At 60.2% G+C, this 11,436-nt stretch overlaps 1 protein-coding gene across 3 annotated transcripts; it reads left to right on the top strand.

Annotated features, from left to right (window-relative positions):
• The first annotated feature begins 93 nt into the window (after positions 1-93).
• Positions 94-9,145, top strand: AK1 (adenylate kinase 1). 3 transcript variants are annotated; one of them, XM_004713290.2, is made up of 7 exons: positions 94-165; positions 2,582-2,620; positions 4,107-4,142; positions 4,320-4,483; positions 5,527-5,643; positions 8,470-8,661; positions 8,907-9,145. In XM_004713290.2, exons 2-7 carry the CDS (start codon positions 2,614-2,616, stop codon positions 8,973-8,975), a joined length of 585 nt encoding a protein of 194 aa, XP_004713347.1. In that variant the 5' UTR covers positions 94-165; positions 2,582-2,613; the 3' UTR covers positions 8,976-9,145. The 3 variants fall into 3 exon arrangements, with proteins under 3 accessions (XP_004713347.1, XP_045144550.1, XP_045144549.1); XM_045288615.1 differs by lacking the exon at positions 94-165 and adding an exon at positions 1,443-1,462; XM_045288614.1 differs by lacking the exon at positions 94-165 and adding an exon at positions 2,384-2,423.
• The last annotated feature ends 2,291 nt before the right edge of the window (positions 9,146-11,436 follow it).

Raw genomic sequence — 11,436 nt, 5'->3', positions numbered from 1 at the left:
GGCTGGCCCCTCTCCCTCTCTCCCTCTCTCCCTGCCACCACGGAGCGCTGGCTCCCGGCATGCCGCGCGCTGACAGCCTTATAAATAGTCGCCTTTGCGGGCGGCCAGCGGAGGACTGGCAGGGCACGCACTGGCCCCTGGCGCCCACCCACACCCCTCCCCCAGGTCAGTATGTGTCTGTGCGTGGGTGTGTGCCCCAGCGTGCACGCACCTATTTGGGAAGCGTGGAGCCGCACCTGGGAGGGGGAGGGGGCTTGTGTGCGGTTGCAATTGTATCCATGCCTGTGATCTGTGCGTCTCTGCACGTCTGTCTTTCACAGGCTCTGGGTGTCTGTGGGAGGCTTTATGGATCAGTGTGTGTGTGTGTGTGTGTGTGTATGTGTGTGTACTGCTGTCCCTTCCAGCCTCCTAGACAGTCATGCCTTTGTCCTGACTGGCATGCCTGGGGCTGTGGGTCCCTGCCCTTGGCACACTCAGTTGGAGCTGGGAGCTGGAGTGTCTGTGGCCTGCCTCCCTGCCCTGAGGACCTGGGCAGGGGCAGCCTATTCTCCGCAGGGACTGTTCTGTCACGTGACTTCTAGGCTTGGGTGGACAGGAAGCTCCTTGGGTACTGGGCCTTCTGCCACAGGCTCTGTAGGAGCCCTAGGGTCACCACTCTCAGCCACCCACCCAGGATACTGCAGCAGCAACAGGACAGGGTCTGAGGGCACAGGCCCAGAGAGGGGCTACCAGCTGCCTAAGGTCACACAGTTGAGTGGTAGAGCTGGGGTGGGCACCCTAGTCTACTAACCAGCCACTGGACAAGCCGGACTTGGGTCCAGGAGCTGGGACACCTGGTCCTTGGCCTGGTCTTGCCTTGGCTCTGCCTGGGATTAAGTTACTGCCCCTTTGCGCCCAGCTCCCCAGGCCCTTCGGCAGACCACCCAGTCACACGAAGGAGTTGCTGGGCCTCTGGCCTGTGGGCCTTATAAGGCCTGATGCGGAGCTTGTAACTCAACCCGACCCTGGCCCCTAAGAGGCCTCCTCAGGACCCAAGTTATTTTCAACCAAGGAAGTGACAGGTGCCAGGAAGATGGTGGGGCTTAGGTTACCGGCAGGGGGAAAGGTGAGGTGGGATTCAGGCTACTCCTTAAGGTGCCACTGGAGGCTGCCCCTGACCTGGGGACCCTCCTCCCGCACCAGCCGTGAAGTGCTCTTGGCACCTCCTGCCCATCCTGAAGCACAGTCAGCAGGGCTGATGAAGGGCCCACTAGGAGCCAGACTCTTAGGAAATACAGACCCGAGTCCAGCCGCAGCCTTGAGCAAGGCTCTCCTCCTCCCTGGGCTGTGATTCCCACTCCAAAGACTCACCAACCCTCAGCCCTCCCAAATCTGCTAAGGGGATGGAAAGAGGTCCCTGAGCTCTGGGCTCAGCCTGTGCCAGGCACAATCTGGTGGGGGACACAGTCCTGCAGTCAGAGAGGTAGGTGTGTGGCGTGCCATGCTGGGAGACGTGCAGAGAAGGCACCGACCAGAGTAGGTGGGGTGGGCAATCAGGAAGGCTTCCTGAGGGAGGGGATGCGTGAGCTGAGCCCTGAGCCACAGCCAGTTGAGAGATTGGATATGACATCAACAATGGTTTGCCCAACAGCAGCATCGTAGTGGGGGAGGGGCACCAAGCAGTCCCAGGGCAGCAGATAAGGAGGGGGGGTGGCAGTAGATAAGGAGGGGGGCAGGGGGAGGGATCCCTGGCTTGGAAAGTTCCCTAACAGGCGAGTTACATGGTTTAACGCTTGTCAGAGAAAATCTTAGAGCGTGTTGGGCAGGCAGGGAGACAGGCCGTGGCCCCCTGCTCAGAACCAGGACATGATGGAAAGGAGAGGCCCAGGCAGAGCAGCCGAGAGGTGTTGAGGGTCAGCGTGGGTATGCAGAGCTGGGTACAGGGGTAAGGGGTCAGGGGGGCGTGTCTCTGCAGAGTCTGACGGGTCTGGGGTGAGGCCACAGGAGTACTTGGTGCTGATGTACATGCAGAGGGAGGGCCGTGGTGGAGCAAGGGGTGAGAGGGGCAGAGGCTGTTGGGATAGAAGCTGGCCCTGGGAGGCTGAAGGTGCTCTGAGCACTCTGAGTCAGGGGTTCGGGCAGATGCCCCTTCCTGGAGCCTCTGAGTCTCTTAGAGCATCCAAACCCCATTCTAGGTGGGGCCAACTGGGCCCCCAGAGACGAGCGAGGTAGTCCCTCGAGGTGACGGAGGGCCCTGGGGAGTGTTGTCAAGGTGCCTCTGACTGGGCTCCGCCCTGTGTTCTGCTGGTTGCCAAGGCTTCCTGCCTGTCGCTGTCCACATCCCCTCGGGGCTCTGTCGTCCTGTCTGCCGAGGCCTTCCAACTGGACGGGTGTGGACGGGGATCCAGTGAGGAGTGTAGAAACTTGAGGCGCAGAGTGGCAAGGTGACTTTCCCAAGGTCACTGAGCCTCCATGGCCTTCCCTCTGTGCTCAGAGCACATGGTGGGGCGGGCCTCGTCGGGTCTGGCTCAGCAAAAGCAGGGGTGGGAGGGGGAGAGGGGTCACCACATGGACCCACCTCACCTGTGCCTTCGTCTTACAGAGAGCTGACCCGGCTCCCCGGACCTCGGCAGGATGACAGGTACAGAGGCTCCTCCCCTTTTCCACTTGCTGCCGGGGGCACAGGGGGGCCATCTGTGCATGGGTGTGCTCCTCTGGAAGCCTTCTGGGAGGGGCCAGAAGAGACCCTGGTCTACCAGAGATAGGGCGCCTGGCTGGAGCCTCCAGCATAGCCAATGCCACCGCTCCAAGATGACTTGTAGAGCTACTGGGTCCTCCCCGAGGCCCCTGGGGGCCCCAAGGGGCAGCTTTTAAGGTGGGGTGAAGGTTGGGCGTGGAGGTCACAGGTATGCAAAATGCAGAGCCTGAGGCTCACCGAGGACCCTTCCCTGCTTTCTCAGACTGTCTCCCCACTATTCTGTGTCTCCCCTGGGCCCTCCAGACTTCTGGGGACAGACCTGGGTGGAAGGCAGGGGCAGGAGCAGGCAGAGAGCCCAGACTGGGTCCACCCCAGGCCCTGGCAGCATACCCGTCCCAACCCTGGCCCTGTGCCTTGGTTGGGGTGGGTCTTAAAGGCGCTGAGAGGCCCTGGCTGTTGCTGTGCAGCTGAGGCTGGTGCCCACCCTGCCAGCATCAACGCTCTGGCCATCAGCCTCCATTGGGGGGACCACCTTCCACACCCCCAGTTCACGTCCTTCACGTGGGTCTGTGACAGTTCTCTTAGGACTCAGCCAGGGAGGCTGCTGGGAGCTGCCAAGTCCCCACCTTTGCTGGTGCAAGGGCAGAGAGCCAGAGGGGGTTGGCAGCTTCCTTCCTTGGCTCGCACAGCAAGGTGGGATCTTACTAGTCCCTTTTCCCAGGGGGCTTTAAAAATCCTCGGCAGAAGGTCCAGGAAGGGGGACCTGGGCCCCAGTTCCTACCCTGTGGCCCCTGTGAGCAGGCCCCTGTGTCTATAGGCCTTAGTCTCCCCCTGCAGCATGGAGGAGCTTCGGTATGGCTGACTTCTAAGAGCCGGTGAGGTGAAGCCGAAGTTGCAAAGTCAGCTGGCCTCCCTTTCTGGGCAAGGGCTCCACATGCCCACCGCAGCCCTCCTCCCCAGCAGCCGTCTCCAGGGCAACGTGTGTTGTGGTTGCCAACTCGACATTAGTTGGCCTTGGAAGGCGGGCAATGGCCAGAGGCAGGGCTTGGGAGGGGAAGGGCCGGGGACACAGCAAAGCAGGAGCATGGGGACCTGCTGCTCAGTGCCGGGTGACCTCCACAGTGAGGGAGCTATCAGAGCCAGAGGTGACCTCCACCCTGCCGTCCAATCACCCTCTGGGACAAGTCACTGGGGTTGGCCTCCCGGCCTTTGCTTGGAACTCCCCCCCCTCCCCCTGCCTTCTCCCAGCCCCTGGGCTTCCCTCGCCCCTACATCTCTGCTTGATCTGGGCTGTAGCTGGTCTGCCCACTGCCAGGCGCACAAGCCTCGTCTCGCCCTGGTGCCAGGCCCAGGGAAGCCCGGTGCACGGGTGCCACCTCTGCCTGTGCTTCAGGCAAATGCCCGAGCCACTGCTCTTTCTCTCCCGCAGAGAAGCTGAAGACAACAAGGATCATCTTTGTGGTGGGTGAGTCGAAGGCAGATCCCACCGCAGGGTGGGGCAGCAGGAGGGGGTCCTGACAGGCTCTGGGGGGGAACTCGGCCTGGGGGCTGCCCCCTGGGCTCTCCGTGGATGGGTGACCCGGGCAGGCCCTAGCCTTCCCGAGGCTCCATGTCAAGATGCTGAATGGGTGGGCGCTTGCAGGTGGGCCTGGCTCCGGAAAGGGCACCCAGTGTGAGAAGATTGTCCAGAAGTACGGCTACACCCACCTCTCCACTGGGGACCTGCTGCGGGCCGAGGTCAGCTCAGGCTCGGCCAGGGGCAAGATGCTGTCAGAGATCATGGAGAAGGGGCAACTGGTGCCCTTGGTGAGTGGGCCCTGGGGGTGGGGGCAGGACAAGGTGGGTGCCTACAAAGTCTATAGCAGGGCTGACCCCCACCCTCTCTGGCTCTGATACTTCTGCCAGTCACTCCCCACTACCCTGGGCAGAGACTTCCAGGCCCCTCTAGGACAGGCAGGCCCTGCTGACCTTCAGCCTCACGGTGCCAACTCCCCCCTGGTTCGTCCCCTTGGCACCTCTGTTTTCTGCTCATTGGGTGAGTTCTCAGACTCACCCAAGCTTCAGATCTCCCTCCCTCCCCACCCTGCCTCCCTACTTAATATTCTAATAACCCCCTTTCCAGCAGACGAGACTTTCAACTCCCATAAAGAGTTCTGGTCTCAGAAACCCACAGGGGTGGTTCCACCCTGTCCTGTAGTGTCGCCCCGAGCCACGTGGACCTGGTGGCCGAGAGTCATGGTTCTGCATTTTGTTTTGCTGTTTCAACCCCAAACTTGCCCCCGCCACCACCACCACGGAGCCCATTCTGACTCACAGTGACCCTGTAGGACAGGGTAGAACTGCCCCTTTGGGTTTCTGAGACTAGATCTTTATGGGAGTGGGCAGCCTCGTTTTTCTCCCACAGAGCGACTGGTGGGGTCGAGCCACTGACTCACTGAGGGGCCCCTCCGCCCCAGAGCCCCTTTGTCGTGCTTGAAACTTGATAGAGCAACGTGGAATTGTCCCTTCTCAGAACTGGAAGCCCCCTGAGGGCAGGGACAGTCCGCTTTGTTCACTTCTGTGTCCGCATCTCAGTTCTCCAGGACCTGGCTGGGAGGAGGGGCTCAGTAAATATTGTTGAATGAGTGAGTGGTCCAATCAGTCAAGTCATTAGTGTCCCCAATAAAATGAAGGGGGGAAAAGTCACTAGTGAAAGACTTCCTGGTTTCTGGAGAAGAAGACTTTGTCTGAGGCACCTGTGTCTGAGACACCAGGGCTTCCGGGAGCAGGACCAGCCCGAGCAAAGCCCTGGAGGAGGGTAGGAGGATGGGCCCAGCGCCCCTTCTCTTTTGCTGTCCACCCCCTTGCAGGACACAGTGTTGGACATGCTCCGAGACGCCATGTTGGCCAAAGTGGACACTTCCAAAGGCTTCCTGATCGACGGCTACCCGAGGGAGGTGCAGCAGGGGGAAGAGTTTGAAAAGCGGGTAAGGCATCAAGCTGGCAGCTGGGAGGCAGGGCAGCTCCCCTCCAGCCCCCACCGACATGGAGGCTGCCAGCGGAGCAGACAGGGTTCTGGGAGTGTTGAGGGATCGAGTCCTGAGGGGCAGGAGGGCAGAGGAGGAGGAGGAAGAGGAGGGGTCTGGCTCAGGAGAGGAAACCAAGGAAGGCTTCCTGGAAGAAGAGGCACAGAAGGGGAAGCACCAGTCTGGGGAGTTCGCAGAACGGGCCTAGGTTTCCTTGAGCACTTGGGACCTCAGGCCAGTCACGCAATCGTCCGAGCCTCACTCTCCACCTGCACCATGAAGGGAGAAGTCGCAGTTGCCTTTGGGGCACCTGTGGGAGTAGAGAGAGGTACTCTCCAAGCGTGGGGTTGGCACCCCAAAAACACACAGGCAGAGCAGTGTGGCACAGCACGGACAGGTCTGGAAAGGTTGGGGCCAGTGTGGAGAGACGTAAAGGTGTGGGGTGAGGCATTTGAGGGTGGTGTGGGAGAGGGAGGGGTCAGGTTCGGCTAGAGGCCTTAAATGACGGGGAGAGGGGCGTCTGGTCTCCCTCCGGGGGCCACAGAAGTCTGGCTGGAAAGAGCAGGCCTTGAGGAGGTCCTCGAATGGGTAGGAGAACCTGCCACAGGACGAGCACCTTGCATCGCACACACGTGCACACAGCGTGTTTTCATGCACATGGCCGCGTGCCCAGTGCATTGGCACACGTGTACATGGCACACATGCACACACCCATAGGCACACACAGTGCATGTGGAGCTTACACACATGCTCAGGAGCTCAGGAGCATGTGCACATACAAGCCCATGCACATGCATCCACACAGGTGCATCCGCGTGGACACGTGGCTGCACTTGCATATGGCTGCACACCACACATGCATACTCACACATGCACATCCACACGTGCACACCCACGCGTGCATACCCACACATGCACACCCACACACGCACTCTCAAACTTCTGATGCTGCAAGGGCATAATGAGGGAGAGAGGACCTCCGTGTCTAGGAGCATCAAGGGTGTGGGGCTCAGGGAAGGACCTTCTCAGGAAGGACTGGGCATCCCATGAGCTAGGGGATGACTCAGACACTCCCCACCCACCATGCTGTCTCCACTGGCCGGGGCTGTCTTGGGGATGTCATAGCCCCCAGACTCACCCAGTTGCCGGAGGCTGTATTTCCTGACCTCCTGAGAGTGCCTGCTCCACTCTGGGCCGCAGTTTCCCTCTCTACAATGGGGGTTGGCACCAGATGGGTAACACCACTTCTGAGCCTAAGAGCTGCATCTTGAAATGGTGTTAATGAAGGTCCCCGCCCTTCCTGGGCTACCACTGGGTCTTCTGCGATGGTGGGCTCTGTCATAAGGCTTTAGCCTGGCGTGGGCTCCGGAGGCATGGGGCAGCTGATCTTCTTGGCATTGACACCAGGGGGCACCAAGGCCTCGCTGATGGAGGAAGGGCCTGCCTGGGGGTGGTGGCCGGGAACTTCCCTCTTCCCAGTGGGCAGTGCCTAGCATCCGTCCCCAGATGGAATGCTCACTGCCCTGACAGCTGGAGCTCAGCATTTCCAGCCCAGAGGCTCAGAGAGACCTCATAGATTGCCTCCCTCTGCCTGGGGCCCGAGAGGTGTGTAAAGAGCCCTTGTCCTGGGGCTCAAGCAACCAGAGACTGTGGGACTGTGCGCTGTGGGAGCTCAGTGGCTGGTGGAGTGCCCAGACCTTGGGGCCGGGGTCCTTCACTACTGGGACTAGGTAGTGGGGTTCAGCAGGGCGAGTGCCTTTCCCAGGGGCACAGTGACTGGACGGAGTCTAGGTCAGTCTGATGCCAGAGGCCAGCTTCTCCTTGCCAAGCCCCTGACAATGCAGCACCCCCAGGGCCTGGGCACAGAGGCCTGGGAAGCAGCCCTTCGGGACCGACATCACCCATACAGGAGGGGTGAAAGACCCAGATGGGAATCCTGAGATGGGACAGCTGGGTGGCCCTGCTCACCTTTACCTGTCACCCCTCCCCTAGCTCCAGTGGAAGTCCCAGGCCCTTTCCTCAGGCTGGGCGTGTTTGGCTCAGGCTGGGCCAGAGCTGGGAGCTGGTGAGGATCGAGAGGCATGGCCCCTGCTCTCGGGAACTCCTGAGCAGGCAGGGGAAAGGGGCCGCCCTCTCTGGCTTCCGTGTAGAGGTGTAGAGGCAGGCCTGGGCAGGGGCCTGGGGACGATGCCTTGCTCAGAACCCCTGCGGCACTCTGCAGGCCCCCCACTCACCCCTTGTTCCTTTGCCAAGTCACCCTCTGGCATTGTAGGGTACAAGGCAGAGCCCCTTGTCTCCAGGGGGCCCAGCCTGGCTGGGGTGAAATAACCAGAGAGGCCCTTTGGGCACATCTGGAGGGAGAAGTGGAGGGGCTGGAAGAGCATGCTGGGGCATCTTGAGCTGCAGGGGAGTGGGTGGTACTGTGGTGAGGGTGAGGGTCTGGAGGGGAAACAGCCTGAGGACAGGCCTGGTGGCCAGCCTAGAACAGACAGCAAGTTGCCAGTGTGGCTGAAGCCAGCAGAGTCAGGAAGGCGGGCAGTGTAAGCTGGGGCGGCTTAGCCCTGCCCATGCAGGCCCTGCCCAAGAGAGTGGTTTGGGCTTTCTCCTGAGGGCACCGGGGAGCCATGGCAGAGGTTTGAGCAGGGGATGGACAGCCCCCCAGGCTGCCTTGGAGAAGGGGGTTAAAGGCCCGCGTGAGCCTCTGGTGGGGCTTCATGAATGGGAACTGGGGAGGAGGTACGCCCAAGGGGCACGGATGGAGCTCTGTGACCTGTGCCCCACCTGCAGATTGCACAGCCCACGCTGCTGCTGTATGTGGACGCGGGCGCCGAGACCATGACCCAACGGCTTCTGAAGCGTGGCGAGACTAGCGGGCGTGTGGACGACAATGAGGAGACCATCAAGAGCCGGCTGCAGACCTACTACAAGGCCACGGAGCCGGTCATCGCTTTCTATGAGAAGCGCGGCATCGTGCGCAAGGTGTGCCCACCCGCCCGAGAGGTCTCCCCCGCCCCCCCCAAGCCCAAGCCAGCTGCTCACTTGGCTCGGCCTCAATTTCCTCTGTGGCCTTGGGCTAGCCAACCATTCCCCCACTGGTTCACCCAGGGGCTGACATCTCTGGCTGGCATCTGCAGAGAGGCCCACGAGTCCCTCCTGCCTTCCTCGATGGGTCCCCAAAGCCGGGCCGTAGGCGTCTCATCCTTCACAACCCATCTCCCCCACAGGTCAATGCCGAAGGCTCCGTGGACAGTGTTTTCTCCCAGGTCTGCACCCATCTGGACACCCTGAAATAGTAAGGTCTGGAGTCTCCCCAGCTCAGAGTCCCCACCCAGCCCTGTCCTGCCTACACGCTGTGCTGGCCCCGGGCCCGGTACCTCCACCCTCCCGGCGGGAGCTCAGACAGAGGAAGCTCCGTTATCCTGTTTTCACGGACAGCCGAGCACTAAAGGAATTTGCAAGGACATTTGGTTTTACTCCTTTTTCTTTGTTGCCAGGCGGGGTTGAGCCACCTAGTGTACCTGCCCCTCCTCGCACCCCCCAGCCCCTGACCCTCCCACTCCTCCTGGGCCCTGTGCTCATCTTTCACAGCTGCCCCTCCCCTCGCCACGGTGGGAGCCCCAGCACCCCTCCTCAGGCAGGGCGAACGCCTGCAACCCGGCGGTGGTCAGCCTGGCTTCCTTCGCCGCCTCCCCGTGCGGGTTCAGCCCCGACCCCTCTCCTCTCTGAGTCTGTTTTCTCATCATTGGTTCCAGAGCGGTTCTGTCCGCAGCGTCCCCTCCTCTCGCCCTTGGGCCTTGCTGGGCTGAGTGGGCCCAGGCACAGGTGTCCTCTTAGCCTGGGCTCAGGATGATGCTCCGAGGGTCTTGGAAAGGTCATGGTGATGGAGTGGTGGGGTCATGGTCAGGGGTGAGACCAGGAACAGTCCACTGTGTGGCCTTGCACAGTGACAACAGGCCCCCTCCCCCTCCGAGCCATTTCCAGATCTGCTCCTCCGGCTCAAAGATCGCTCCCCATCTGCTCTTCAAGGTTGGAGCGGGAACTGCCCCCAGCAAGGACTGGGCTGGTTGTTCTCTTGTCCACTAGGAGCTGGAGACGAGGGTCAGGGCCAGGGATGTCTCCAGGTTGCCGAGAGTCCCCTGGTGACCCTGGTGAGAACCAGCTTCCTCTTATCCCTTGTGGGCCTTATCCTGGGGGCCGAGGAGCCCCTGGGTGCTGCTCCTGTGTCCTTCACACCGCTCCAGCCCCGCCAGGGCTCCCATTAAAGCTCAGGACCCAGCCTTGCCCTCTGTGCCGCCCCTCAGTGGCACCACTCCTGAGGTTGGCAGATGAATAGACTTCTCCTTCTGTGCTTCCTTCTATTACGGCGGTGGGACTGGCGTTCTCTTTCCATTAGTGATCAGAAATCTCCCTTTAGTATATGTGCCGCTGAAGCAAACACCAGAGATCTCCTTTTAAATAAATCTATGTACATTATACGAGGTGAATCAATTGGACACGGATCACGGAAGCAATACATGCAGTCCGGGGAGCTAGGAGAAGACAGGCACCATGGCATGGGTGGTAGGGAGTGGACACGGCCAGGCCCTGCCTGACCCACCTGACCCTGTGAGCCATCTGCCCCGGGAGGCTGTCACCCACTTGCTCTGCTCCTCACCGAAGCCTGGGGGGTAGGGTGGGGGTGCAGGGGAGCAGCAAGCTTGGGAGAAGCTCTGTGTGACCTCCATCTCTGGGTCTCCATGTGTGAGCTGGGCGAGCCCACACACACACACACACACACACACACACACCATGCACACACACCTCCTAGCTCAGTGTTGTCTCAGGCTCAGGATGGGGACTAGTGGAGGCACAGGTCCAAGGTTAGGAAGAGAGAGAGAGAGATTCACCTGGCCAAAGGTCCCTGATTTTACCTTTTATTTATGAATTCAGGCATGTTCAGCATGTGAAAAACCCCGAGCTAATCCAAACTATTCACTGCAGTGTAACTTTCTTTATTTTGCTAAATACGAAGAGGCCCCAGAACATTTCTGGGAAAATCCAGTGATGGTATCACTCCACTTGTCCATGACGTTTTCGAAGCCCCTTTACATCGATGCTAAACTCACTGCCATCAGCTCCGTTCTGACCAGAGCAACCCTCTACCGAAAGGAACCCCTTGCCATCAAGTGGAGGCCGGCTCATAGTGATGCTGTAGGATAGAGGAGAACTCCCCCTGGGGGTTCTGAGGTGGTCAATATTTATGGGGCAGACCGCTGCTGCTTCCCAGGGAGTAACTGCGGCCTTTCAATGGACTACTTTGTGGTTAGCAGCCAAATCCGCAGCCCCATGCCACGAAGACTCTTCAGTGACCTGATAGCACAGGGTAGAATTGTTCCCTAAGGTTTCCAAGGTGGTGAATCAGTCTGGAAGCAGACAGCCCCATCTTTCTCTCCCAGAGTAACTGATGGGTTCAAACCTCTGACCCTTTAGTAAGCAACCCGCCTGACGCCAGAGCTCCTGAGAAAGCAGATGAATGTATAGCTATGCACACACACATCACCTTTGCTGAAACCTTGAACTGCGTGATGTCTATAAGGGTAAGGAAACCATGGCTCCATCCTTGCCACCACAAACCTCCCTTTGAAAGTTCCCTTCAGCAAGCAGCTCTCGAGGACCTGCTGTGTGCCTGACCCCTGTGGGTGAGACAGGGGTGTGATACGGCTGTGATACGGCTCTTGCTGGCACACAGGACAGTCCCGGTGTGCTCTGCAGGTG

This window comes from Echinops telfairi, unplaced genomic scaffold (assembly GCF_000313985.2).
Source record: "Echinops telfairi isolate 266 unplaced genomic scaffold, ASM31398v2 ScPeMD7_22;HRSCAF=79, whole genome shotgun sequence".
Classification (NCBI taxonomy): Eukaryota; Metazoa; Chordata; class Mammalia; order Afrosoricida; family Tenrecidae; genus Echinops; species Echinops telfairi.
Note: the sequence above shows the minus strand (reverse complement) of the source record. Positions and strands in the feature narration are given on the sequence as shown.

Bases quoted from the DNA above. Each gene is read 5' to 3' on its own strand.
- AK1 (XM_004713290.2), top strand. The intron at 5,644-8,469 runs GTAAGGCATCAA...CCCCACCTGCAG, and splicing joins GGGAAGAGTTTGAAAAGCGG to ATTGCACAGCCCACGCTGCT. The intron at 8,662-8,906 runs GTGTGCCCACCC...TCTCCCCCACAG, and splicing joins AGCGCGGCATCGTGCGCAAG to GTCAATGCCGAAGGCTCCGT.